Source organism: Corvus cornix, chromosome 1A (genome assembly GCF_000738735.6).
Source record: "Corvus cornix cornix isolate S_Up_H32 chromosome 1A, ASM73873v5, whole genome shotgun sequence".
Lineage (NCBI taxonomy): Eukaryota > Metazoa > Chordata > Aves > Passeriformes > Corvidae > Corvus > Corvus cornix.
Genome location: NC_047057.1, coordinates 721,869 through 747,675, shown reverse-complemented (window position 1 = coordinate 747,675; position 25,807 = coordinate 721,869). Strand labels below are relative to the sequence as shown.

The following is a 25,807-nucleotide window of genomic DNA, read 5'->3' as shown; positions in this document are numbered from 1 at the left end:
GGGCAGCAAGTGCGGGGCATCAAAATCCATGGGGAACAGGGGTAGCGCAGGGAATAACGGGAAACCATTGGCCCTGACATGGGTGCACCTCATTTTTTATGAGGTGGTTCTTTGGGCATGGTGGGAACAGACAAAGTGGAAAGGGGGAATAAGGGGAGTGTCAGAATCTATTGGGAATGGGGGAGACCCAAGGAATACGGGGAGCCGTGGGGAATTGCGGGAAACATTGGACAGGGAGGAACTGGAGATCTGCGGCCCCAGCGGGGCCTCGAACCCCCGGCCCCTCCATCACTCCCCGCTCCACCTACCCCCCTCAGAACTACAACTCCCGGCGTGCCTCGGGGCCGGCGGTGCGTTGCGGGTGCGGCCAATGGGAGTGCCGCGGGGCGGTGACGTCACCGCAGGTGACGTCAGGGGTCCAGAGAGAGGCTGGGGCAGAGGCGGCCGGAGCGGCTGAGGGAGCGCGAGCGGCGCGGGGGGGCCCTGTCGGCGACAGCGGCGACAGGAGCGGCGACAGCGACAGCGGCGGGTCCCAGCGCCTCGCAGCCCGGCGCTCCCCCGCTCCCCTCGGTGCCGGGCGGCCCCGGCCCGCGGCGGCGGCGCTGACAGCCCGCCCGGAGCCCCGGGGGCGGCCGCGGCCACCATGTCGTCCCCCAGCCCGGGCAAGAGGCGGATGGACACCGACGTGGTCAAGCTGTATCCTTGCCGTGCCCCCCCCCGGGCCCACGGGGGACGAGGATCCCCTCCTTCCCCCTCCCCCCCCACGGCCGGGCCTGCGGAGGGGCGGGAGGGCGGGGGCACCGGGGACCCCCGCCGGGGTCGCCCCCCAAACCCCCCATTCGCACCCCCTCGGCCTCTCCCCGGAGCTGGGGGTTGGATCTGCCCCCCCACCCCCACCAGGGGAGGCCTAACCCCGCTTCTGCTGTATTTTGGGGGGTTTATCCCCCTCTGTGGCTTGACAGACAGCCCTGGGGGTGTCCCTGCAGACCCCCCCTTGGTGATGCTCCCCCAATCTGGGTGCCCCGCACCCCCTCTTGCCTGCCCTGGGGAGGGTGAGGAAGGGGAGAGCAGTTCCAGCAGCCACAGCCCAAAGAAAGGCTTTTGTGGGGTTTCTTATTATTATTTATTCCCCCATTTCACCCCGCGGTTCACGAAGCTTCTGTTGCCGGCTGAGGGATTTAATTTTTTGGGGAGGACGGCGGGGGGGTCCCTCGGGGTCTGGTTCAGCAGACCCAGGGGTGGGTGAAGGGCATCAGGGCCTGAGCCCGTCTCCCAAGAGGTTTATGTAACCTTCCAGGTTTAGTTAGGCTTTATTACTTTTTATTTTTCCCCTTCTTCCTTGATAGATCTGTTTATATTTTTCCTCCTTGTTTTTATTCCTGGCCCTTTACGGGGCGGTGAATCCCTTTTTCTCTCTGTCTGGAGAGTGGGTGGCGTTGAAATATACCATTGGGAATTCGGTTCTAGGATTGTTTTATTAATAGTTTTTGTTTACAAGGTGGCGGTGTGAGCCGGGAAAGGGTAGGAATGACAAGAGTGGATGAAATGTTTTTTGGATCTGTCGCCTGAACGTGCCCGACCTCAGCAGGACTCGGGGCTGGTGGCTCTGCCGTGGTGGTGTCGAGGGGTCGAGAAACGGGTCTGATTTAGTTCCCAGAGAGAGATAAACAAACTTATCTGGATTTGGTGGTGTTTTTTTGGGAGGGGGGGGTGTAGGGAGGAGCAGCAGCAGCGCTCCTGTTTGTGGCTTATCGAAGGAAACTTGTGTTTGACGTTCGCCCTGCGCCTTTCTCCCCACAAAGCTGCTCTTGGTGTATTTTTCGCCCTGTTTTTAAGCAAATAGGAAATGAGTCCTGATGGTGCTCGAATCGGAGCTATTTTTATCCAGGGGTTTAAAGTTACACACATGTCAGACTCCACCAATTGCGATCGATGCTTAATCGCACCGGGAGGAGGGTCGGGAATTCCAGCTGTTTAGTGGGGGGGGGAAACCTTTCTTAGGGATACCCTGGAAAGAGCTCTGGGCCAGAGAGGGGCCGAGGCCCAACCTGATCGGCTGCTGCTCTGTTTCCCTTTCCCCTCCCCCTCTCTTCTCCTTTTTTTCCCCTTTTTTGTTCGGTTCCTCGCCGACATCTCCAGCGATCGCAGCATTTTGGAGGACAAAGAGCAGGTTTTCCCTGTGAAGTGGCTTTGCTGTGTGTTTCTAGGAGCTGGGTAGGTAGAAAGCCCCGAATATCTGGGATTCCTCTCGGTGCTGGGGAGTTTCTGCTCTGCTCTTTCTGACCCCTGACAAAAGGAACCCCGAAGGCTTTTCCAAAAGCGAAGCCGTTGTTGTCGGCGCAGCCGTCCCTGTTTTCCAAGGGGTGAGGGTTAGAGCAGTCGGTCTCCTGCGGACAACAAACTTAGGAAGTTGGATGTGTCAGATGACTCCTCACCACTCCTCCCTCCCTCGCTCCCTCCCTCCCTCCCTCCCCAGCCTTTTTTGTTTGTCTGCCTGACTTGCCCGGGGTGAGCAGCTCACTAGGCCCCGGCTCCCGAGACGCTTCCCTGGGGAATCTCCCCCTCTGGAAGCTGATCTGAAATCAGGGTCTCCTTTGAGACATGGCAGCGAGGAGGGTCTTGGTGGTGGCCAGAGGAGAAGGGATTCGTCTGAAGGAATGTGCTTGAAGGCAGCTCCTCCCGGGGCTTTGAGGGTTTTGTTGCTGTGTAGGGTTTTTGTTTGGGGTTTTTTCCCCCATTTTGCTGCCATTTTCATTACAGTTTCCCTTTTCATCCCCTTTCCACGTCTCCAACAGAGAATAATAGTATGGATTTATGGCCTGCCAAGGGCTACCTTTCCCAGTAGGGAGGGGGCACCGAGCAGAGTGAATAACACTCCTGCCTTCTCCTGCTCTGGCAGGTTTAGGAGCCGAGCGAGGTCTTTTTATGATTCCTATTTTCAATCCTAACACGTCCGTGTCCTTTTGTGGATGCCTCTTTGTGAGGAGGGAAGGGGAGAGGTGGCTGCTCTCCGTGGGGCTGCAGGGAGGGCAGAGCTCTGCGTGAATGTGTGGAACTGATGTTTAATAATCTCCTGGACGAGGATGTGCTCAAACTCCCCGTCACTCATTGTCTCCCTCCGGATGGGGTTTGTAGTGCTGAGGCTGGGAAAAGAGAGCCATAATCCCTCCTTCCCCTTTTGGGGGGCTCCAGCCAAAGTTTCCTGGGTAACCTGGTGACCCCTCAGAGTAGAGGTTTTTCAGGAAGGCTCTGTGCTCCTCAAAACACCTCCAGACCCGCTCGCCAGCGGCCTGGAAGCACAGGGTTATCCCACCGGGAAGCACCCAAACTCTAGGCCAGGCCTCTCCAGGTAGCTCCCACCCCGGGGACGGCAGAATGGGGGCTCCCCTTTGTGGTTCCCCGCAGTTTTGGGGCGAGTGCTGACCTCGGAGCCGTGTTTGCAGGGAAAAGGCCTCGAGCTCTCACAACTCCGCGGATTGGCTGCTCTGTTACTACCCGGAAACCGGGCCCGGGGCAGAGCGAGGCTGCAGCTGATGGGGTGCCCCAGCCAGGGTGTTTACACCCTTGGGGGGACCCACCCCGGCACCCCCATCCCCCAGCAAACCACGGGGCAGTTTCCCGTTCCAAGCCGGGGTTTATTGTTCCGTGGCCGCTCCGCTCGCAGCTTCCCCTTGGCCGGGAGTTTATTTAGTGCTGATTTATTTTCCTCCTTTTGTGGATAAATGCTGCTGGCTGGGTTGTAGTCCCCGAGCTCTATTTTTAAGCGTCAGAGCTGGAAAAGGGAAGTGTCACCCTGTTTTGTGCCTGAAAGGAATTATAAATAGTGGCCAGCTTTGTTTGAATCTCCCTGTGCTGCCCAGTTTGCAGAGCCGGGGGTTTGGGAGGTGCATCGGGAGCGTAATTCACGGAGCGTTGCACTCCCTGCTAATTTTAGGCTCGTCCTGAGTCAAGGAGAATAAAAGTACAAAGCTCCTTAGTTTACCTGCGGAGCATTTTGTAATCTCAAAACTCCCCCCCGTGTTTGCTCCGTCGAGGCAAAGGGTAGGACAGAGTTTACATTTGGGATAAATTCCTTTTTCTGGTCGTTATAGGCTTACACCGCACTTATCATCCCACTTGAACACCTTCCAAGAGTGGCGTTGAGCAATCGCAGGGTCACGTGGCTTTGTTCTCTTTGGCCTGTCCCCAGGGAAGAGCGTGTGCACTGGAATGTCTTGTTTTGGTAGGGTTTGGTGGGGCTTTGTTGTTCTCTTGGGGTTTTGTTTTATTTTTGCTTTGTTTTAAAGGATGGATATTTCTGGAAACTTTTAATGTAAATTTTCAAATGTCATGCTACATTTCTTTCTGCTCCACTTCTGGGGCTCTGTTTTAATGAGGTCTCCAGGGATGAGGGGAATCGTGTGGTGATGTTTTAAAATGCACAAAGACGTGGCAGCAGCCCCTTCCCAGAACTGGGAGAGCCCCCCTTTTTCCCAGAAATGCTGGCACAGGTGGTGGCTTATAAATCAAATCCAGGTAAACGTGGCTCAGGAGGTGGTGCCTGTCATTAGGAGAACTTGAAATCCACAAATCTCTGCCCAAACCAAACCAGCTGGAGGAAAAATAAATAATCCTTTTTGCCTAAATGACAACTTCCAAGGGTATCATCTTGCTGCTTTTAGAGCGGGATTCGATGTCTTTGCTAGTGGCTCGATGGTTTTTTTCCCAAAAAATTGGCTGGAGCTGGAAGTTCACTCTCCCTTTGTTGCCTTGTCTGTTGGATTGGGGAGGATTTGGGAGCTGGGGCTCCTCCAGCAGACCTGAAAGCCAAGTGCACCTGTTTAATCATGGAACTGCCACGGTCATGGAGATGAAACTGGGAAATATGGATTTGGTTGGGGCTGCTTGGAGCAGAGCGCCCGTTGGAGCCTGACATCCCAGCCCTGCTTAAAATAAGGAAAAAAAAGCATTTGTATCACTCTGCTTTGGGATAATTTTAACTCTTTCCCCATCTCATTCCCCAGACTCGGAACAGGGATTTTGGTATTCTGAGTAGTCTGGCAGGATGATGCTTCCCAGTTGCCGAGTTCTGAAGTGGCATTAGAGCCCTAAATGCTGATGAAACAAATTCTAGAGGCCTTTTCTTTGTTGTAACAGTTTAAAAACCCCAAAAGTCAACGTGGGATTTTGGGAGAACAAACGCCTTGCCTGTAAAATGGAGTCCCCGTTCTCCCCTCCGCTGGGTCCAGGAGTTTTCCAGTGCCAGCTGTTTTCCCTGGCTTTCCTAGGGAAACTGTGCTTGGATTTGTAGTAGGGGATTGTTTTTAAGTGTCATCACGACTATCTTACGATCCCAGTGAGCTTTTGGAAACATCTCCCGGAGTGACTCCCACGTGCTTGACATTCTCAGCAGCAGGAGCCGATAATGGGAGCTCGGAGCACGGCTCCCAGTCCTGCAGACCCTGTCAGGTGCCAATATTTTGGATTAAGCAGGAGATGCCCCTTGATGAGGCCCTGCATTGTTTCATTTGCCAGGGAAAAATCACATTTAATCTTCATGGAAGATGTTTTGTCCTGTTTCCGGTCATCGTCGTGCACTGCCATTAAATGATGGTTGGTTTTTTTAATGTTTTGAGGTTTTTTTAATAAATTTCTCCTTCAAACTCACCCTTAATTCCTGTCCTACCCTGTGCCTACCTGTTGTTCCTGGAGCAGGTGGAGGAGACAGTCTGGAAGCTGAGGGAGTAAATCCTGGAAGGTGCCGAGTGCCTCCTTGGGAGCTCACACCTGGATCACTCCAGGAGCTCATTCCTTGGAGGCTCCAGGTTTGTTTTCTCCGTGGGAATGCCAGCACAAGGGGGTGATACCTGAGGATGGAGGCGATTCCCAGAGGGACAACTCCCTGCACAGGCTGTTACATCTTGGATCCCTGCCCTGTGTCCTGGGGAAAGCAAAAGCAAAGGAGTGCTTAAATTGAAAGTCTGGATAGACTTTTTCCCAATTTATTTCCATGGGGTTTTTTTCCTAAATTGAAAATCTTGGTAGACTTTTTCCCCTCTTTGTTTTCTTCTTTTTTTCCCCCCTAAATTTAAAGTCTTGATAGACATTTCCCCCTCTTTGTTTCCTTGGGGTCTATTCCTAAATTTAAAATTTTGATAGACTTTTTCCCTGTTTGTTTTCTTGGGTTTTTTTTTTCCCCTTCCATCAAGGCAAAGCAGCAGGAATGGGGCTGTTGGGAAGAGAAGGGGCCTCTGGAAGCACCCTAGTGCTGGGTGCAGTGTCACTGAGTGTTCTCAGCACCTGTTGGTGCTTGGTGCCCTTCTTAAACCGTGATTTAATCGGAGCCATACCCGGGATAAACACATAACAGGTTGTTGTTAAGGAGGGAGAGAGCCCACAGTTAAAGTGACAGGCTCCCACATGGAGCAGATTCTGAGCCAAATTCTTCCTGGTTTTATGGTCTGCTTAAGTCAGAGGTGATCCCACGCTGAGGCAGAGGTGCCTGAATTTTCCTGCTGTCCTGGACTTCATTCCAGCAGCAAAAAATGCTGAATAACGTCTCTTTTTTTTTTTCCTTTTTTTTTTTTAATATGAAATGGGAATTACAGATGTGGGTGTGTGTATCAGAGCTCAGCACTTCATTGTGTGTCTTATTGTGTGCATTCAGCTTCCCTCCTTTCACTCCCTCCATTTCCCTGTGGATTTTGTCCATGTATTTCTGGAATAATGAACATAGAGCCCTGCTCTTTGTTTTTCCTCACCAAAATAGAGCTCGCGTGACTGAAGGATCATCCGACCTTGTCATCTCTGGTTTCTACTGGGTCATGCAGCCCATGTGGATTCCAGCAGGAGCCTGTGGATGAGCTGCCCTGGCTGTTGGATGGGATGGATCTCCCAGCACATCCCAGGGAAATGGGCTGAGTTGGTTTCGTTGCTGGCAGAACTGTGCCATTCTCGCTTTTCTTTTCCCTGCTTTTTTTTATTCCTTTTTTTTCACCTCCTTGGGGTGCTGAGAGCTGTCTGTGCCTTGGTGTGGATACACCTGGAATGCTGGTTGTTGTGGAGGAGTGCAGGGATTCATTCACCCATCACCCAGGCAGTCTTTTCCCAGGCTTTTCCCTCTGCTGTCCCCCCTCATCCCATTGCCTTTATGACCACTCGCCTTTAACTGCTGCCTCCTCATCTTCAGTCTCCATCTTTTCCCAGCTCCTTAGCCTCCCTAAGGATCTGTCCGAGATTGAGGGTGGATTTAATCTCTTGGAAAACAGTGATTTTTGCTGCTTCTTGCTCTTGTGTATCCAATAATGATTGGGTTGGTTCTGGCTTCAGGACTTGGCCTCTATTTTATTTTGCAGCTTCCAAGAGCCATCCTCTAATCTTAAATCATTTCACTGATTCCCTGGAGCAAGTTGATTCAGCCTTCCAGGAGAAGCCAAATCACTCCCAGCCCTTTTCCTTGGCGTGAGGGCTTGCAGATCAGTGGAGGGGTGGATCCGTGTGGGTCATTTGTAAACTGAGCTGGTGGTCTGTCAGCTCTAATCCCTTTAAACTGGGAATTACAGAGCAGGGCTGGATATCCTGCATGATCCACATCCAGGAGGTGATGGAGACTCCCAGATATTCGTGACTCAGCGTGAGGAAGGGATAGAGCCATTTTGGATTGTTTTTCTGAGGGTCAGGTGCTGCTTTCCAGAAATTGCTGCATTTCCCTGTGCATGCTTTCCTTGGAATAACTACAGGAAAACAGCATAAAATATTTTTTCAGGGACTGCACAAATAGAGTGTCTGGGTGGATTATTCTGAAAGGTTTTACACCTTCTGGCTTTAATTGTTTGGGGTTTTTTGGTGTTATTTCCTTCAAAATGAATGTTTTGAATTCATGGTCATGTTTTCTTTGGGAAAAGTCTACATTTATGACAGTTGCTGCCTTTTAGAGGAGCTTCACCCTGGAGGCTTTGTGTCATTCCCTGTTAAAGATTGAGGTTAAAAGCTGACAGTTGATTGTTAAATAAATTTTGCATTATTTCCAAATTCCAGGGGGCTTTTACCTGGCTTTGAGCAGTGGCAGGGGGGACTTGGGGTGGGAATTAGAGCCGTGCAAATCCTTGCTGCCTTCTCTCCGTGTCACAGCTGATTGTTTCTAGTCACTGCTGTGTGGATCTTTCCTAAAGCCTGGGTTGGGACAGTTGGAATGGGAGGGAAGGAGAGGGATGAGGTGGTGCTGTGCATAATGAAGGAATGGGATTGAGGGAAGAGGAATCCAGGCTCCCTTCTCCCAGCCCCGGAGTGAGGAACGGCATTGAAAGGTGAGCTTAAGGATGTTTGCACCAGGGAGAGACACTGGCAGGCTGTAAAATCTGGGATTTTGAGAAAACAAAACAGATTTTAGGGTAGGATCAGCTATTTACACAACTTACCAAGCATAACCCCTGAAAAAGTAAAAACCAGTGTGTGATACTAAGCCTGAGTGTCCCAGATTAACCTCCACTGTGGTAGATTAATGGATGCAAAGTTGAAAAGATTGATAAATTATTAACTTAACCACGTTGGCTTTTTTTTTTTTTTTTTTTGTGGGCTGTGGTGCTTTGTTTTGTGCTGGTGCTGGCAGGTCCGGGCCTGCTCCGAGGCTGTGTCCAAGGAGACACCCGATTCCTGCAGCAGGAAACGTGGATGAGAACACAACCCTGAGTTGTCTGAACAGAGATTGAAAATCATTTTGCTCTTAAAGGAGTTCCTAAATCAAAATGCTGTTTTAGAACTGAGTTCCGAAGCTCTTGGATCGCCAGTGTGGCCACGGTTGAAGAGCTAAGACTCATCTTGGTTTTAGGAAATGAAGCTGCTCCTTTAAGCCTTGCTCAGTGGAGTGTGAGTGGTGTGAAGCCAGATTCTTTTTTTAGTTTGAAAAGGACCAGGTTTAGCTTTCAGATGCATTTGGGGAGGGGAGTTGTTGGCTTTTTAAAGCATAATATTGGGAGTTCTGCACTGAGAGGAACCTGGTGCTTCTGGAAGCTGCAGGAACAACATGGAATCACGGGCTGTTCGGGTGGGAAGGGACTTTAAAGATCATCCACATCCACCCCCTGCCATGGGCAGGGACACCTTCCACTGTCCCAGGCTGCTCCAAGCCCCAATGTCCAGCCTGGCCTTGGACACTGCCAGGGATGGGAAGCCCACACTTCCCTGGACAGCAAGAACATGACATGGAATTAGTGAGAGATGAAGCCCAAAACTTGCCTTTGAGCTGTTCCCAAACTGATTTGTTTGAGGAAAATCCTTTTTAATCTATCCTATTTTTTTAAATTATTTTTTTATTTCCCTCTTTTTTCTTCCTTTTTAGGAGTGGGGAGAGGCTTCTCCCTGCTGCTAAATCCAGTGAAAGCTGCTCCATCAGGGGAAGCTGGCGGAAGCCACCGCTCCATCACCCTCTCCTTTCTGCTGAAGGCAACTGAAACTGGTTTTGTTTTTCTTCAGTCTGATGCCATTAATTCAGACTCAGTGACCTTCCCCCTCAGATCTCCAAAGCCAACAGGGCTGGACCCGGTTTCACGTGGCAGCCAGGCAGGTTTTAAACCTCACAATATCCCGGCTGCCTTCCCGCTGAGCTCATGTTCTGCGGGGCAGACGTGTCCGTGCCCATGCACTCGGCAGCACTGGGATCCTTTCCGAAGGCATCCACATCCCCCTTGGCTGTGCTGCTGAATTTTAGGAGCTCTCTGAACACAAAGTCAGGTTTAGAAACCAGCAGGGGCTTTGTTTGGATAAGAAAGAAATCAGGGGTTGATTTCCACAAGTTTTGGGGATGGCCTTGCTGGGGAATCCTCAATTCCAAAGTCAACAAGCCTGAAATAAAGGAACAATCCTTCCAGGAGTGCAGCAGTTATCCTGGGAATGTCAGATGTCTGAGGTGACTCAGCGTGGTTACACTGATTTATTCCTTGCTGCTCCTGAAGGCACCTCCTACTTTTTGTTTCCCACTGTTTATTTTTTCTTTTAAGGCTGTGTCAGTGTTGAATGGAGGGAAGCAGCGGAAATAACGAAGCTGAATGATCAGTGCTTTGTTTAACATCGTTGGTAACTTCATAGGCCTGGCTTAGGGAAGGAATCCGTGCCTGGATATTGGGGAAAGCTCAGATCCCAGCAGGAGAATGTGCTTTGAGAAGAGGGGGACACAAGGCTGGGTTGAAAAGTTGGGATGTCAGAAATCAGATCCCGGGAAGTCAGTGCCAGAGCCTGTGTTCCTTGAAAGGGAAGGTATGTGAGGAGGTGTTAACTCACCCTGCTCCCGGCTGGAGCCGCTCCACGCTTTTTTAAAAGCTGACCACACCATCCTGAGCTCCTGTGCCTCGTGTAAAGCTCCAGGCTCTTGGATTTAAACATTTTGTCATGCTCACAACTGCTGAGAAAGCTGCAAGTTACTGAGAATCCACTGGTTTTGTTACTTCATGGTTTCTGTCGCATTTTGTTTGGTGTTGCCACAAAAAGATACATTTAAATACTTGCCTGGTTCGGTGCAAAAAATCCCCGGAAAATAACCACGTTCTGCAAGCTGGGCAGGAGGCAAAACCAGTGTGTTTTACACGTGGAGAAAAGCACCAGCGACAGGAGTGGAAAGTGTCTAAAAACCCCAATTTGGCAGGACTGAAGAAATATTCCCACATGATTTTAGCAAATCAGTTAAACTGTGAACCCTGCTTGAGTCACTGGTCACTGCTTGAATTTCCCCCGGCGTAAAACCGAGACTTGAGCCTTGCCAGATGAAACAAAAGACACCCTAAAAGTGAGCTGATGAGCAATAATGTGCTCCTAACGATCCCTTTCATCCCTGGGAAGGCACCACTTTGCATTTCAAGGTTTGCCACAACTGTGCTTTCGCTCTGAAATCAGGAAATTTGCTGACCCTGCGCAAAGCCCTGCCGAGTTTATTGACCACCAGCATTTAAACCATCTGCCCATCTTGGATCTAAACTCAATTTTACACGTTTAGGGAATAGACTGTGGAGGAGAGGGATGTGTTTGGCTCTTCTGTTGTGTCCCAGAGGGTCAGAGCCTCGTGTTGGGATTTGGAGCTGCTCTCCCTGAGTTGCATCACAACAGTTCTTGCGCTCGCACCTTGATTTGTGCAGCTCCTCAGGTGTGGTCCCAAACTGCTGGAGCTTTTTAAATGTCAGTACTCTGGAAAAAATCAGGATCTTTCCTCACTTCAGCAGGATTTATTGGAAAAGGCTGAGGGGTAAGGAAAGATTTGCCTGTTATGCCTGTTTAGATGTAGCAGGAAATGGGTTTGTGGGGTTTGTGCAGGGATTCTGTTGTGGCAAAGTGCCTCGAGAGAGCCCAGGTGCTGCTGGTGCCTCTTCTCAGCATTGTGCACGTGGCTTTGGGGCCTTTTTTCCATTAGTTTTTCTCTGGAGTTGGTTGGATAAGTGGGAATTGTGTGTGAGAAGAGCTTATGTTATAACACAACAAACCTGGTCTAGGGAAGGCAGCCCTGCCTGTGGCAGGGAGTGGGAATCAGATGATCTCTAAGGTCCATCCCACACCAAAATTCCATAATAACTGGAGTCTGAACCAGCATCTCTGTCTTACTAGAGGCAAATTTTAGTCCTGTGTTGATAAATATTACATTTGCTATAGTTTGCTTATTTTTAGACTTTTATCTGTTTGCAGGGGCTTCCTGCTCAGTGTGGCTGGGATGCAACAGGATTCTGCAGGGTCAGGAGGTGAATTAATGTGTTTTTTTTAAAGAGTTTTGGAATTTTTTTCAGCTCAGTAACCACTGAGTCCTTAAATTGTCCTCTGTGGCTCTTGGTGGCTTCCAGAGTCACAGATTTCTCTGCTGCCACCTGAAGCTCAGTGTCATTAAGGCATTTCAGGATATTCTGTGTGTGAGTTTCTCCTGCCATTTTTCTCCAGACTTGGAAGGCACCAGAGGTGAAACCTGGGATGGGTGAACTCCATAATCCTCTGCAGGTTTTGTTTTATTTCCAGTGGCAGCTGGGAATGTGCTGCTGAGCATCCCAGGAAAAGGTGGATGGGGCTGTGATGCTGAAGGCTGTGACACTGCTTTACAAGGTGCTTCAAACAGCAGAAAAACGCTGAAAGAGGGTGGGGAATGTTCACATAATTCTTGCAGGATGGATCAGAAGCTGAAAGCACTTGGCTCAAGCAGGTCCTTTGGGTACAGGTGTGAAATAATCCCCACCTTTCCCATTTTGGGTCTCCTGAAGTCACCCAGAAGGCAGCAGGACTTTGCCACGTGCACATCCCTCTCTTAGGAAGTGGCTGGAGCTACCACAGGCGTCACAGAAACCCACATCAACTGGTTTTTAGGTCATTACCAGACTGGACTAAATTTAGCCTGTGAGCCAGAAGTGGGAGGTTTTGTATCCAAATTCCTGCCCCATCCCTATTTCTGGAGCATCTGGGCTGTGCCCTACACCCAGTCCTGCCTCTGCTGAAATCCCTGTTTCCTTTTAATCACACAGGGCAGGGACAACGCTGAGCTTGGGTTGGGAAGTTCCTGAATGAGGAAGTGGAGGTGGAATTGCAGGGAAGAGTAACAGGACGTGGAGCTTCCTTAGGGATGATGGGCTTGAGTCCCATGTAGGGCTGACAGTGTGGCCAAGAGGAGAACCCTGTCCCATTTTTGTGTATGGATCAGCTGCATATCCCAAAAACTGTGGCTTGCTGAACTCTGGTTGCTGCTGGAGATTTGTGTAGGTTTAGGGTGGGAACAGCTCGGAGTAAAGGGAGAAAACCACTTTTCTCATTACCCTTTAAATTTATCTCAAGGAAGGAATGTTCCCACTTTTTTTTTTTTTCTTTTTCCAAGCCCCACATCTCTGCTAAAATTGTCGAATGGCAGCGATGAGTAAAGGGGAGGAAAATAAGTCACTGTGGCAGCACAAGGGAAAATTGCTGGGAGCAATGTGCTGGTTCTGTAATTCCAAGCTGTCTTTATTTTAACTTCCTTGATTGTTGCAGGATCCTGGTGCTTTGCAGCAGCACACGGCTTAATTGGGGTTTTTTTTTTTTTTGTGGATTAGTAATATTGGCCTCTAAAATGGCTTCAAGTGTGTCAAGGCTGCTTAATTCTGATTTATTAAAGAAGGCTGTGATAAATGTGTGTCTTTGAAACCCTGGCTGGCTCTGCCGGAGGTCACCTGGAATTCAGAGCATCTGGCAGAGGTCGGCTCCAGGCTTTTTGTTCTGTGCTGGGGAAAACTCGGGGGGTTTTATCAGCTCCTCTCTGAAGGAGGAGACACTTCAAACTTGGTGACAAAATCCCACTTTTCAGGCAGCTGCACCTGCTAACGACTAAACTGTTAATTAGTTTTTAGTGCCATTGCAGTGGTGTTCCTTTGTCTCGTCTAGAATGGTGATTCAAAGAGATGATGTCAAGGAATCTTCTGTTTCAGCTGAATTTAACTCATTATGAGAAAGCTCTGCCTTCACTCCAAAGCTCCCCACCACAGCCTAAAAGCTGGGGATAGCAGTGTCCTGACAACACCATTTATCCTGGCAGTGTGGGGTGTATTCCAGGGCTGAATCCAAAACTCAACTTGGATTTTAAATTGACTGCTGGTATTTTCTTTTTCTTTCTTTCTTTTTTTTTTTTTTTGATCCACGTAACAAACTCCAGGTATCATTATACCTGCAGGAAACCTCCAGGCGAGTTTTTCTTCCTGCAGCTCTCAGAAATACGAGGACATAAATTTCGGGATGGCTGATTTGTAGAACTCCCCTGGGCTCTGTCTTTCACAGGAGTGCTGAGCCTCTCGTTAGGGAGCTGAGAGGGAAGTGGGATAATTAAGCCTGAGCAGATGTGCTAGAACAAGATACTGGATCAGGAGCAGGAGTGTGGATGAGCTGCTCCTGATTCCAGCGGATGCAAACTCACTCTGTCCTGGTTTTCCTCTCCAAGTGGATTTGGTGCTTTTGGTTAGGGAACTTTACTTCCAAGAGCTTCCAGCAGAGAGAGCACCTTCCAGACTCTCCCAGAGAAATATCCCAATCTTTCTGCAGCCCTTCTACCTCTACAGCTTGGAGGTTATTTTGGAGGAATCTGCCTGGCCACAGTGACAAGGACTTTGTGTACTGTGTTCCTGTGTTTTACCCTCTGCTGTTCTGCTGGTCCTGTTATAAAAAAAAATTCCCTTTTTCCCTTCCTCTGGTTGTGGTGGTGTCACCTGTGACAAAGTGGCTTTAATGAATCCTTCCAGTGCCTGAAGCGGCCTTGTAAAAGGAGGGAGAGGGACTTTGGAAGGGCTTGGAGGGACAGGCCAAGGAGGAATGGCTGTAAGCTGAAAGAAGGGAGTTTTAGATGGGATCTTGGGAAGGAATTCCTGGCTGGGAGGGTGGGGAGGGGCTGGAATGGAATTCCCAGAGAAGCTGTGGCTGCCCCTGGATCCCTGGAAGTGTCTGAGACCAGGCTGGACGAGGCTTGGAGCAGCCTGGGACAGTGGGAGGTGTCCCTGCCATGGCAGGGGATGAATGTGGATGAGGTTTAAGGTCTCTTCCAACCCAAACCATCCCATGATTTTAACCCCTGCCTTCCTGGGAAACGCTGACATCAGAGGCTTCCCATAGTCAGAGAAACCCACGGTGCTTGAGAACAGCCTGGACCTCTTCCTTCTGCTTCTGGTGCAGCTGCTGAGCAAAGGACGATCTTCAAAGCCTGGAAACCATAAAAAAAATCTAGAAATGGCTGTTTTCCATGCCTGCCTTCAGCATGACAGCTATCCCGGGAGCTGGGCACCCTCCACTCTTGGCTCTGGTGCTGCCCCAGCTCTGCCTGGCTGTGGTTTTGTTGGTGCTGGCGAGCTCCAGGCTTCCCAGACATTCCCATCTCCAAACAAAGCTCCCAAGGCTTTGCTGCCTCCTTCCTTGGCAGCCTCCGGGCGCAGCCCCGCTCCTGCCTTTCCGCTGCACACGGAAGCTCGTGTGGGGATCGTTGTTCATTCCAAGCGTGGCTCTCTCATGTCTCCCTCTGGAACACAATGTATCTTTAGACCTTAAACTTGCAGGAAAATCCTGGGCGATTTTCCCCTGGGAAAGGCCAAAAACGCCTCGGAAGCGCTCAAGACTTGAAACCACTCTTTTGTGGGCAAGTGTTGTTCTTGGTGCAAAGGCTGATGGTGGGAGCTGGATGCAGGAGGAATTGCTGGCATTAAAGGAAGCACCAGCCTGGTTTCCTGAACTCCCAAGGCTGATAAATGAACTTTTTGCAGGTGGTTTGGTGATTAAATGACCCCTTGTCAGTCTTTTTAAGTTACATTCTAAGCTGAATTGGCCAGGCTGGGTGGAACCTGGAGCAACCTGGAGTAGTGGAAGGTGTCCCTGCAGGTGGAACTGGATGGTTTTAAGGTCCATTCCAACCCAAACCATCCTGTGATTCCAGTTTTCCAGAGTTAATGGCTTGATGGATGGGAACTATTTGTACTGACCCTCTGCCCAACCTTGGAAATTGTGTATTTGTTTTTTCTCAGGACTGATCCATGTGGTGGAATCCCATCCGACTTGGCAGAAAGCTCTGAGTGATAGACTCAGATTTATTAATGAACCCTTTAAATAGAGATGGCCAAATGCACTGGACAGAAATCTGGGACAAACCCACTTGTGCAGCTTGGCTGTTCCCAGCCAGCACTGGGATGTTGGCTGTGTTTATGGGATCCACTGGGGAAGCCACAGTGCCCCATTGCCCTCATTCCATAGGAAGGATCAAGGGGATAATTGATTTAATAGCCATGACAGTGGCACATTGGATTGCTGGAGGAAGTTCTGTACAAAACTCTGGCATGCAGGAAACTCCTACACTTTTTCCTGTAGGAACACTGGGCTGCAGTTTCCTGGTGTGTGGGATTATGGTGTTTTTATATTGCAGGTGGCCTGGAAAGAAGGAAAACTTTATAAACTTCAGTTGTGTGTAACCAGGCTGCTTGTTCCTAAATCACTTGGGGTTTTTCTGCTTTGGTGTGAGAGAAAAGAGGGAAATTGTGGTTGTTTTAACTTCACCGGGTCTGTGATTCAGGTTTGGAGTTTGGGCTAAAAACCCAACAAAATTGTATGTAAATCCTGCCTGAGCTGCTCCTTTAAAACACTTTGAACAAAGCCAAGGAGAGGGGAAGCAAATCTGATCCCTCTGGAAGTTCTGGCAGGGCTCCTTCCCGCAGCAGAGAACGGAACAAATCCCATCCTCCAGGGTTTGGGAGGGATCTGTAAAAGGCACAGCACCCTCAGGTCCTCAGCACCAGAACATTCCCACGTGCGGATGGAAAGGACTCTGCAGAACAACCCCACACTGGAGAGAACTCTGTTTTCCTTGGTGTTAGAGGTGCTTAGGGAGCAGGACAGGAAAAATCCCACTGGATTCCGTTCCTGGCAGGCCATGGAGAGCTGTTGTAATACCTTACCCTGATGCCAAAGGAGCAGGATCCTGCCCAGGACTTCAAATGGGTTTCAGATGAGCCTTTCCAAGGTGTGGGTGCTGCCTCAGCACTTAAGGAAGGATTTTGGGTGCAGGCCCGTGCCATAGGCTGGATGTTGATGTTCATCCTGATTTTCCACTGCTTGTGAGCCGCTCTATGCCTTCTCTGCTGCACCTGAGAATCAGAAGAGCAGAATTTCACTTGTTCTTGAAAAAAACTGTATTTTTAATAGTGTTTTGAAAGGAACAGAAATCCCCAGGTGCCTCAGGAATGATCCACCCTGAAAAAAAACACCTGTAGCTGGTGGAGCTTTGTGTATTCCTTCAAATCAGGGGGTGGGAAATCTACATTGAAGCCAACTCATTATTTTCCCGTGTGTTACTTTAGGTTAAGGGAATTCACTAATCTCGAGCTTAATTTCCAAATCCAGTTGGCTTTTATTTCCTACACCCATGCTGGAGAAATCCCAGTGGGTTTGGAGATTTGTTTTAAAGCTCTTTTCTTTGAGGATTGGCAGGTAAGAACCCTTCTCCAGGAAGGCTCAGAACTGCTGGAGCTTCCTCAAGTAGCAAAGAATTCTGGAACAAGCAACTGGGGAATGGCCTAAAACTGGAGAGGGTAAGTTTAGATTAAATCTTAGGGAGAAATTCTTCCTTGTGAGGGTGATGAGACCCTGACACAGATTGGCTGGATCCCTGGAATTGTTCAAGGGGACTTGGAGCAACCTGGGACAGTGGAAGGTGTCCCTGCCCATGGCAGGGGTGGCACTGGATGGGCTTTAAGGTGCCTTCTAATCCCAAATTTTATGATTCTATGAAATATCAGTTGTTCCCTCTTCTTCAGGGGACAAATCATCTCCAAAATATCTTTGGGAGACCTTACTGCTGTTGTGGTTGGTGCAGAAAACATCTGGGTGGGAGGCAGTTCCCTCCTGGGAGTTTGGATTTTAAGCCCAAAAGCCAGTTATTGTTGAATTAAAGTTGAAGCAGCTTTGTGAGCACCAGAGCTGCCTAATTTTCACTGGCACTGTCTATTTGTGTGCTTGCTCTGGGATCTGAGCCTGGCTTAGAGTTCAAGCCCAGCTTGCCCAGGCTGGATTTTCAAAGAGCTGGTGCTGTCTCAGTTCTGAAAGCCATGGCTTGCAAACTCCTCTTACAAAGCCCAGTGCAGGCAGGACCAGGAAATGCATCCCTGAGTATTTCTAGTGGGGTTGGAAGGGACGCTGCAAAACAACCCCACACTGGAGAGAGCTCTGTTTTCCTTGGTGTTAGAGCAGGACAGGAAGAATCCCACTGGATTCTGCTCCTGGCAGGCCAGGGAGAGCTCCTGTCAGGATCCTGAACAGGACTTTAGAAGTGTTTCCTCCCCTTTGTGATGTTTCAGCAGTTCAAGGCTCGCTTTGTTTGTGGGAAGCCTCTCTCAGGGCTGATTTTTCTTGGAGCATCCCAGCATGGAGTGTTGATTAAACCAATTCTCAGGATTCCCTGGTTTCACACTTCCTCAAGTCAGTGTTAGGCTGTAGTTTGAGCTGAGGATCAGCATCTTCTTCCTGAGTCTCTGTGGCCCAATTCAGCATCTTTTGCAGGCAAGGAAAGATCCTGGCAATGGGCAGCAGAGAGGATGTGGAATCTGCCTCCGGAACTGGACCTGCTCCATGCCAAAGCTAAAATTAAGCTAAATTTAAGCTTAAAATATTTCCTTTGACACTTTCTCCTTCCTGCCACTGAACTCTTTATCTTGTTTAAAATCAAGACCTTGACATAATTCTAGATTTTTTTTTTCCCTAAATAAGCCCTGGCCAAAGCTCAGCTCTTGGCCTCTTCTGCATGTGCTTTGAGTGCAAACATCTCATCCCAAGGGCTTTGCAGCAGGAGGAGATGGATGTTTGTCCCTTTGGGGCTTCATGTCACCGTTGCTGAGGTGCTTTGAGGCACTTTCTGAATGACTGTGGAGGTTTCTGGGAGTAAAAAAGCATTTCAGTAAAATCTACAAAAACCTAACCCAAACCCCCCTTGAGGGAAAAGGCCACATCTTATAATAATACATTTTTCCCCCTGAAGACTAAATCAGAGAAGTATTGGAGTATGTCAGAGCAATCTGCTTTTAACAGACCTGCTGCATTCTTGTAAATCACGTGATGAGGGCCAGCCCCAAATACACTTAAATCTTGGGTTTGGTGTCAGATCTAGCACAGCTTTGGGGTCACGCTCAGTCCTGTGGTTTCACAACCACGGTTTCTCTTTCACAAGAGCTTCAGCACTTCTTGAATCCTCCCGAAGAGGAAATGAACCGTTGCCAGCACACCTGGAAGAAGCAACGATTGCATTTTCTCCTTCTCATATTTCACTGAAAACACACTTGAAATTTCTGGCTGCTTTGAGAAGTTGATTATTTGTACATGAAACACTCAATTCCACCAGTATGTCCCATCTCCATGGAAACCAACTTCTCTTGGTGGGAGCTGGAGTGATGCAAATATTAAATGTGGTGCTTCAGCTCAGGGACAGATGTGTGGCCACCTAAACTACTCCAGCTCCATCCTCCCTGCTCCTGGATCCAGCTCTGGCTTCCCCCTGAGCTGAAACTCAGAGCAGTGAATTGTTCTGGCTCCTGATTATTTCCAGCTCTCATGGAATTCTAGGAAGCTCAAGCATCAGGTGTGAGTCGAATCCTGAGGATGTTTTTGCCTCTCCAGTTATCCCAGAGAAGTCCACGTTGTCTGGTCTTCCCCAAACAGTGCAGTTCCCTCCCTGTAGGATCCATTTAAGGAGTTTGCTCATTGACAGTTGTTTCTAATTAGGTGTTAATTGCACTTCTTGGATCCCTGTTTGGCTTTTCCAGAGATTCAGTGAAATCTTGTGCTTGTGGAGGCAGCTAAGTCACGTTGTGGTCACGCACAGGGACATCACTTCAGCTTTATTGATCCCAACTTCAACTCCTTTCCATCAAATGCAATCCCTTTAAAATTCCTATGCCAGCTTCTCACCTTGACTAATGCATCTCCCTGCCAGGACTCGTGGAGGTCTTGGTTTAAAGGGATTGGAATCCATCGATGGGATGGAGGGAATTCCTGGTGCCACCACTGCAATTAAATATTGGCCCATCCCGTGGAAGCTGAGCGCAGTTTTAGACAAGTCTGTTCCAATCCGTTTAATGCAAAAAATAAAATACAGGATCATGGAATCATTTTAGTTGGGAAAGGCCTCTGAGCCCATGGAGTCCAACCATTCCCAGCACTGCCAAGGCCACCACTGCCCGTGTCCCCAAGTGCCACATCCACAGGGATTTGAAATCCAAACAGGGATGGGGACTCCACCCCTGCCTCAGGCAACTCTTTCCGGTGCCTTACAACCCTTTCCGGGGAGAAATTTTCCCGATATCCCCCTGAGCCTCCCCTGGCCCAGCCTGAGGCCGTTCCCTCTCTCCTGTCCCTGTTCCCTGCCAGCAGAGCCCGACCCCCCCGGCTGCCCCCTCCTGTCAGGGACTTGTGCAGAGCCACAAGGTCCCCCCGGAGCCTCCTTTGCTCCAGCCTGAGCCCCTTCCCAGCTCCCTCAGCTGCTCCAGCCCCTTCCCAGCTCCCTTCCCTTCCCTGGATAAAAGATCCAGTACGTACCTGTCTTCTTTTTTTCTCAAGTTGAAACTTCTTAAGGGGCAACAGAGAGTTGGGGAGGGCAGTGAATGAAATTGTTTCCCACAGGAAAAGAGCAGTGCTGCTCCATCCAGCATGGAATGAGGTGCATCTTGTCTTCCTGTGATGGATCTGGTGAAGGAAAACCAGGTTTGGAGCCTGGAGTGGAGGGGAAATGCTGACTTCAGTTTCTGCTGGGTTCAGAGCAGCCAACTCGTTTGCAAAGTGTCTCCAGGGAAAAGCTGACTTCTCCTTCTACCTTTTCCTTATTACTCCGGTTTCTTGGCACAAAGATGGGTGGAAATCAGCCAGATGTAAATCACCAGGAGCTCCAAAGGAAGCAAGCCAGGCTGGAGGCTTTGCTGGAACAGCATTTCCTTCTCCCCAAATCCCTGTTTTCATCCAGAAGGTGCCTTTTGGTTCACAGGGAAATGCCTCTCAATGGGGTCAGTGGTGACTGAGGGCTTTGTCTGGGGGAAATTTGCCATCCTTAGGTGAAATTGGGAGGGGTGCCTGTGGAATAATTTAAGCATTCTTTTTCTTGTGTGATTTCTTACCTCAGGCAGGTAAAACCTGGTAGAGAAGCAGCCAGGAAGGGTTTTTCCAAAGCAAAGCTGCATTTCTAACAAGGAAACTCTTGTGTGCAGTAAAATGAAAACTCAGCAGCCGAGCACAGGTTGCTGTGCAGTTATTAATTCACAATTCCTGTCCTTGCAGGGCGTTTTTGGCAGCAAACAGAACCAGTGTTGTTTTATAAGGAGTGAAACCCCCCCCTGTGTCACGGTGTCCCTGGTTCACTCGTCACAGGGATCAGCAGAGCCAAGGGATGGGAAAGGTGTTTGTCCTCAGAGCTTTGCAGAAGTGCCTTGCTGTCCTTTTTCTGTACTTGGTAGGATTAAAATCAGTTTTGTGGCTTTCAGAACTGTGGGATTCCTGGACAAGTCCAGTTCAGAATCACAGAATCCCAGAATGGTGTGGGTTGGAAGGGACCTTAAAGATCATCCAGTGCCTGCCATGGGCAGAGACACCTTCCACTATCCCAGGGATGTGGGATAGTCCAGTCCCTGTCCGGCCTGGCCTTGGGCACTGCCAGGGATCCAGGGACAGCCACAGCTGCTCTGGGAATTCCATTCCAGCCCCTCCCATTTTTCCCGGCCAGGAATTCCTTCTCACCCTCCCAGCCAGTAATTCCTTCCCACTATCCCTCTAGCCCTGCCCTCTGGCACTGGGAAGCCATTCCCTGTGTCCTGTCCCGCCATCCCTTCTCCCCAGTCCCTCTGCAGCTCTCCTGGAGCCCCTTCAGGCCCTGCAAGGGGCTCTCAGCTCTCCCTGGATCCTTCCCTTCTCCAGGGGAACATTCCCAGCTCTCCCAGCCCGGCTCCAGAGCAGAAGGGAGCCTTTGAAGCATCTCTCTGGCCTTCCCTGGGCTCTCTCCAGCAGCTCCAGGTCCTGCTGCTGTGTCCCCAGGGCTGGGGCAGCTCTGCAGGTGGGGTCTCGTGAGGGCAGAGTGGAGGGAGAAGCCAAAGGAAGGTTGGGATTTGCCCCAGGGACGTGAGGATAAAGCCCAGGTCGCCCCGGTGGTGTCATCCCAGGGATTGTGCCACAGAACATCCTTGGCAAATAACAAACCTGGCTTTGGCGCTACAAAACCCCTCTGCTTAAAGGTAGAAACTGTGAGGGTGCCCTGTGGCAACGAGAACCCCTGGCTTGAGGAAAACCCGTGGATTTTAATACTGGAATAGTTTTCGCTTGGAGTTCTCAAGTTTGCAACAAACGAGGTGCGAAAAATCCACCTCTTGCTGCTCGGAGAAATCACAGCTTTTTGTTGCCTTTATAACCTTTTTGACTTCTAAGAGTCTTTTTTTTTTCTGGTGTCCTGCAGGGCTGGAGGAGCCTGAGGGAAGTTAAATGTGAGTAACGGGCAGGGAGTTGAGGAAAATAGGGATAAATATGCCTTAAAGCATCAAAGCCCGGGCGCCGGCTGCGGTTTCACGTGCACCACTGGCACCCGGGGGTGTTGTAGCAGGGAAAGGAGGGAGTTTGGAGGAGGAAAAGCAGCTTCCAAGGGCTTGGAGGCAGGGAGGGACTGAGCTGAACTCGCCCTTTGCTGCCCACGCGCCGGCAACTCCGTAAATCCTCGGGCTCGGTGTTGCTTCGAGTGGAGCTCATCTGCCTTTGTAAGAAAATAAACATGAATAACCATCAGTTGCACTAATAGAGGTGATTTATGTTGCAAAACGCTGCTTGCAAAGACTTCAGAGGGATTCACACCTCTGACACCTCGAATTTCCCGTGCATGGTGGTGTAAAGCTCTTCACAATGGAAAAAATCAAGTGTCTGAGTGTTAATCTCATTTTGAAATCACCTTTTATCGCAAAGTATGGTGAATGATTTGCTCAAAGGCAGGTTCTCTGCTTAGGTGGCAGGGCTGGATGATTTATTTTCTTTTTTAAATGTATTCAGGTATGGTGTTTGGTTTTCCCTCAAATTCAGGAGGTTTTCTCTGGTGATGTTCTTCACCTGCAGACAAGTCTCGAAATAAGAGAGGACACATCAGAGATCCTTAGAAAGGACTTGCTTCCCCATCATGACCCTCAACCCATCTCTCACTTCGGTTGTAACCCCCAGATAAATCCACAGCTTTGTTTTTCTGTGGGATGTTCCAGCTTGCTGCTCCTCTTCGGGTCAGGGCTGCTCGCTGTATTTTCAGTGGAGTATTTTTATCTGGAAGCCTCGTTTTTCCAAGCTTGTAACTAATGTTAATTTGAAAGAAACTTAATAAAAGGGTTGGTTTTGGGGTTTTTTTTGAGTTAAATGTTTGCCAGGAAAAAGCCACTCAACCCTGTGAACAGACAGACCATCTGTAGGCCGTGATGTTCATCTGGGATTTGGGGAGATCTGGGTGTGAAGTCAAATCCTAACAAAATTTTTTTTTATTGCTGCAGGGGAAATCCAACCCTCCAGTGGTGGGTGGCCCTGCATGAGGATGAGGAAATGGGAATTTGACCCTGGAACAGGCAAATCCACGGTGGCCAGTTTGTCCTGACTGATGGGCAGGTCCTCGCACTCCAGATTGGAAAGGTTTTGTGGGGGCTTTGTCCTGATGTAGAAAAAGCAAAATGCTTTAAATTGCTTTTTATTCTGAGTGAGGAAACAATTTCCTGTAAGTTCAACCCTGGAAGCAGAGCCTTGATCCCGACAGGGAGCTGGGATGTTCCTGTCATGCGAATCCATGGCTCCGTCGGCCTTGGAGCTCCTGGCGCATTTCAGGCACAGGATGGGGAGCCTGGAAAATTCCCTTGGCTCTGTCCTAGCAACCCTTCCAAGCTGGTATTTGAAAACAAGCTTCCATAGCATCATGTCAATATTCCCAACATTTACTGGCATTAAAATTCTCTTGGTAGTCCTGGAACTAAGATAATTTATCTTCAGGTCCTCAGGACTCACTCCTCATTTCTGTGGCTTTTGAACTTAGAAACCTGACTCGTATCCAGATTTTTCTCTTTTCCCTTGACTTTTCCACTGGCTTTTTTTGGCACCAGGTCCAGTTGGCATCCTGAGGTGATGAGGAGATAAAAGCAGCAAGGCCAGAAGTCTTGGAAGGGATTTGGGTGATGGTTGTTAAACATTTTAGGGCGTGGGATGTGTTACAGGCTGGGTTTGTAGCTGTGAGCTTGACTCCGTGTCCTGCTGTGGGGACAAGTGCTCCTTCCAGGATGAACCCCTGGGATTAGGAATGTTAAAAGTCTTTATCCATTAATTTCTTGGGTTTTTTGTAAATTTCACTAATGAAGAGTGCACTGAGAGGCAATGTGGGCACAGAGGGATTGGCCTGGACAGGGTGGACTAAAAGGTGAGGGGGCTGTGGCCTTCCCAAAAAATTCTGGGTGTGTGGTTGAATTCCTGGGGGCTTTCTGCACGGATGCACATCAGTATCCAATGAAAGAGGTGGCTGGGAATTGTGGACACAAACATAGCAATCCCGGGAGAAACGCATGGAGGTCACCTTAATTGTGGGAATCTTGCTCCAAGTTCTTGATGCTCCCTTCCTGGGCTTTCCCAAAGCTGTGCTCAGTTTGCTGAAGACCTGGAGCATTTCTCCTTGCTGGGAGTTACTTGGAATCGCTGCGGGATCTGGCACTGGAACCCTGAATGCGGGAGAGGAGATTCTGTGTGCCCTTGGCACAACTGGGTTCCGTAAGGATTGTGGGTCTTCAGACAGGCAACTGCTCCTAGATCTGAGCCTGATGATTAATTCCTGGTGTGTTTGGGACAGAATTCATCTGGGATTTGGTTGTAAGACTTTCACCTTACGGAAAAAATTCCGTGTGAGCTGAGAGAACAGTTGGATCAGAGCCTGTGCTCCTCACTCCCAGATACATCCCCGGGAGTCATGGTGGAGCTTTCTCTGGGAATGTGGGCTGGACACTGCTCTGAACATGTCAGATCCTTCTGCTGTTCCCCTGTGCTGATTCCTTGTGCTGCTGGAGGGTTCCCTTGTGGCAGTGGGAACAGCTTTGTGAGATGGAGGAGCCTGGAGGTCTCCCTCAGATTCCTGGTCTTCCCAGAGTCCTGGCTTCTGCAATAAGTGTTTCCTTTCCTGGAAATTTCTGGAGATGGAAAAAGCTTGTAGGGTGGAAATGTTCTTTCTGTAACAGCTCCATGCAGTTCTCCCAGGAGTGCTCTCAGCTGTTTTGTCTGTGGAATTCCAAGATTTCACATTCCTGGGCATCTCTTCCATGGTGGAGAAGGGAGAGGGCAGATGGGTTCACCTCTGCTGTGTTACTGGGGGCTCACCTGGAATTCACCTCATTCCAAGGAAAGAGGGTTTTCCCAGCTTCCTCATTTCTGCTAACGCACTTCCGGAGATTTCCCCTGTGTTGGTGCAAGGGTTTTATTGCTGAAATCTGCTTTATTTTCAGTCTGTCCTCAATTATGGAGTCATGGTTTTGGTTGGGAAGGGACTTTAAAGATCATCCAGTTCCAACCCAAACTATGGGCCGGGACACCTTCTGCTATCCCAGGCTGCTCCAAGCCCCGTCCAGCCTGGCCTTGGACACTTCCAGGGATGCAGGTGCAGCCACAGCTGCTCTGGGAATTTGTGCCAGGGTCTCACCACCCTCACAGGGAAGAGTGTCTGGTATCATGTCAATAGACAATGTGGTTGTTCCCAAACCTTTCATCCCAATATTTCTCCCTTTCATGAACCCAGTTCACTCACTGATTTTTTTGGTAGGAATTTTAGGTCTTTGCCACAACAGGGACAATATTCAGATACGGCCCTCATTAATACTTTCTGAATTTGGGAACACCAGGATTGAGTCCGAGTGTGGAAAACTCAGCTTTAATTTATGGTCAGCATTAACTCACGGAGCTGGGGAGCATCCAGGCTGGGCCTGCTCAGGATCAGGCTGGGAGAGCTGGTTTTTATTAAGCAGAACTTAATTTAGTCCGAAGTAAAATCATTTGTATTTAACCTGCTCCGTGAAGCTGCTGCGAGTGTGAAATCCTCCAGTATTAAACATTTTCTGGGCCATCATCGTACACAGCAGGACCGTGTAAGAGTTTGGGAACCTGGAATCATTATCCTAAGGAATTAAACTTAAAACTTCCTGATGTGCTACTGAGTGACATGAAAAGATCTGGTGACAAATGTCCCTCAACATCAGCACTGAAAGCAGCCATGACACTTCTTTGGGAGGCTCCTCTCCGCAAACCTGGAGCGATGTCGCTTTTCCCAGAGATTCCCGTTGGATTTTAGCAGGGAAATCACTTG

The 25,807-nt window shown here is 49.4% G+C and overlaps 1 protein-coding gene across 1 annotated transcript in view; it reads left to right on the top strand.

Annotated features, from left to right (window-relative positions):
- Positions 1-434: 434 nt before the first annotated feature.
- Positions 435-25,807, top strand: part of UBE2H (ubiquitin conjugating enzyme E2 H) — a 44,998-nt gene continuing 19,625 nt past the window's right edge. Inside the window, exon 1 of the mRNA XM_039570994.1 lies at positions 435-696. Within this exon, the coding sequence (XP_039426928.1) occupies positions 644-696 (53 nt within the window). The 5' untranslated portion in view covers positions 435-643. The remainder of the gene's footprint in view (positions 697-25,807) is intronic.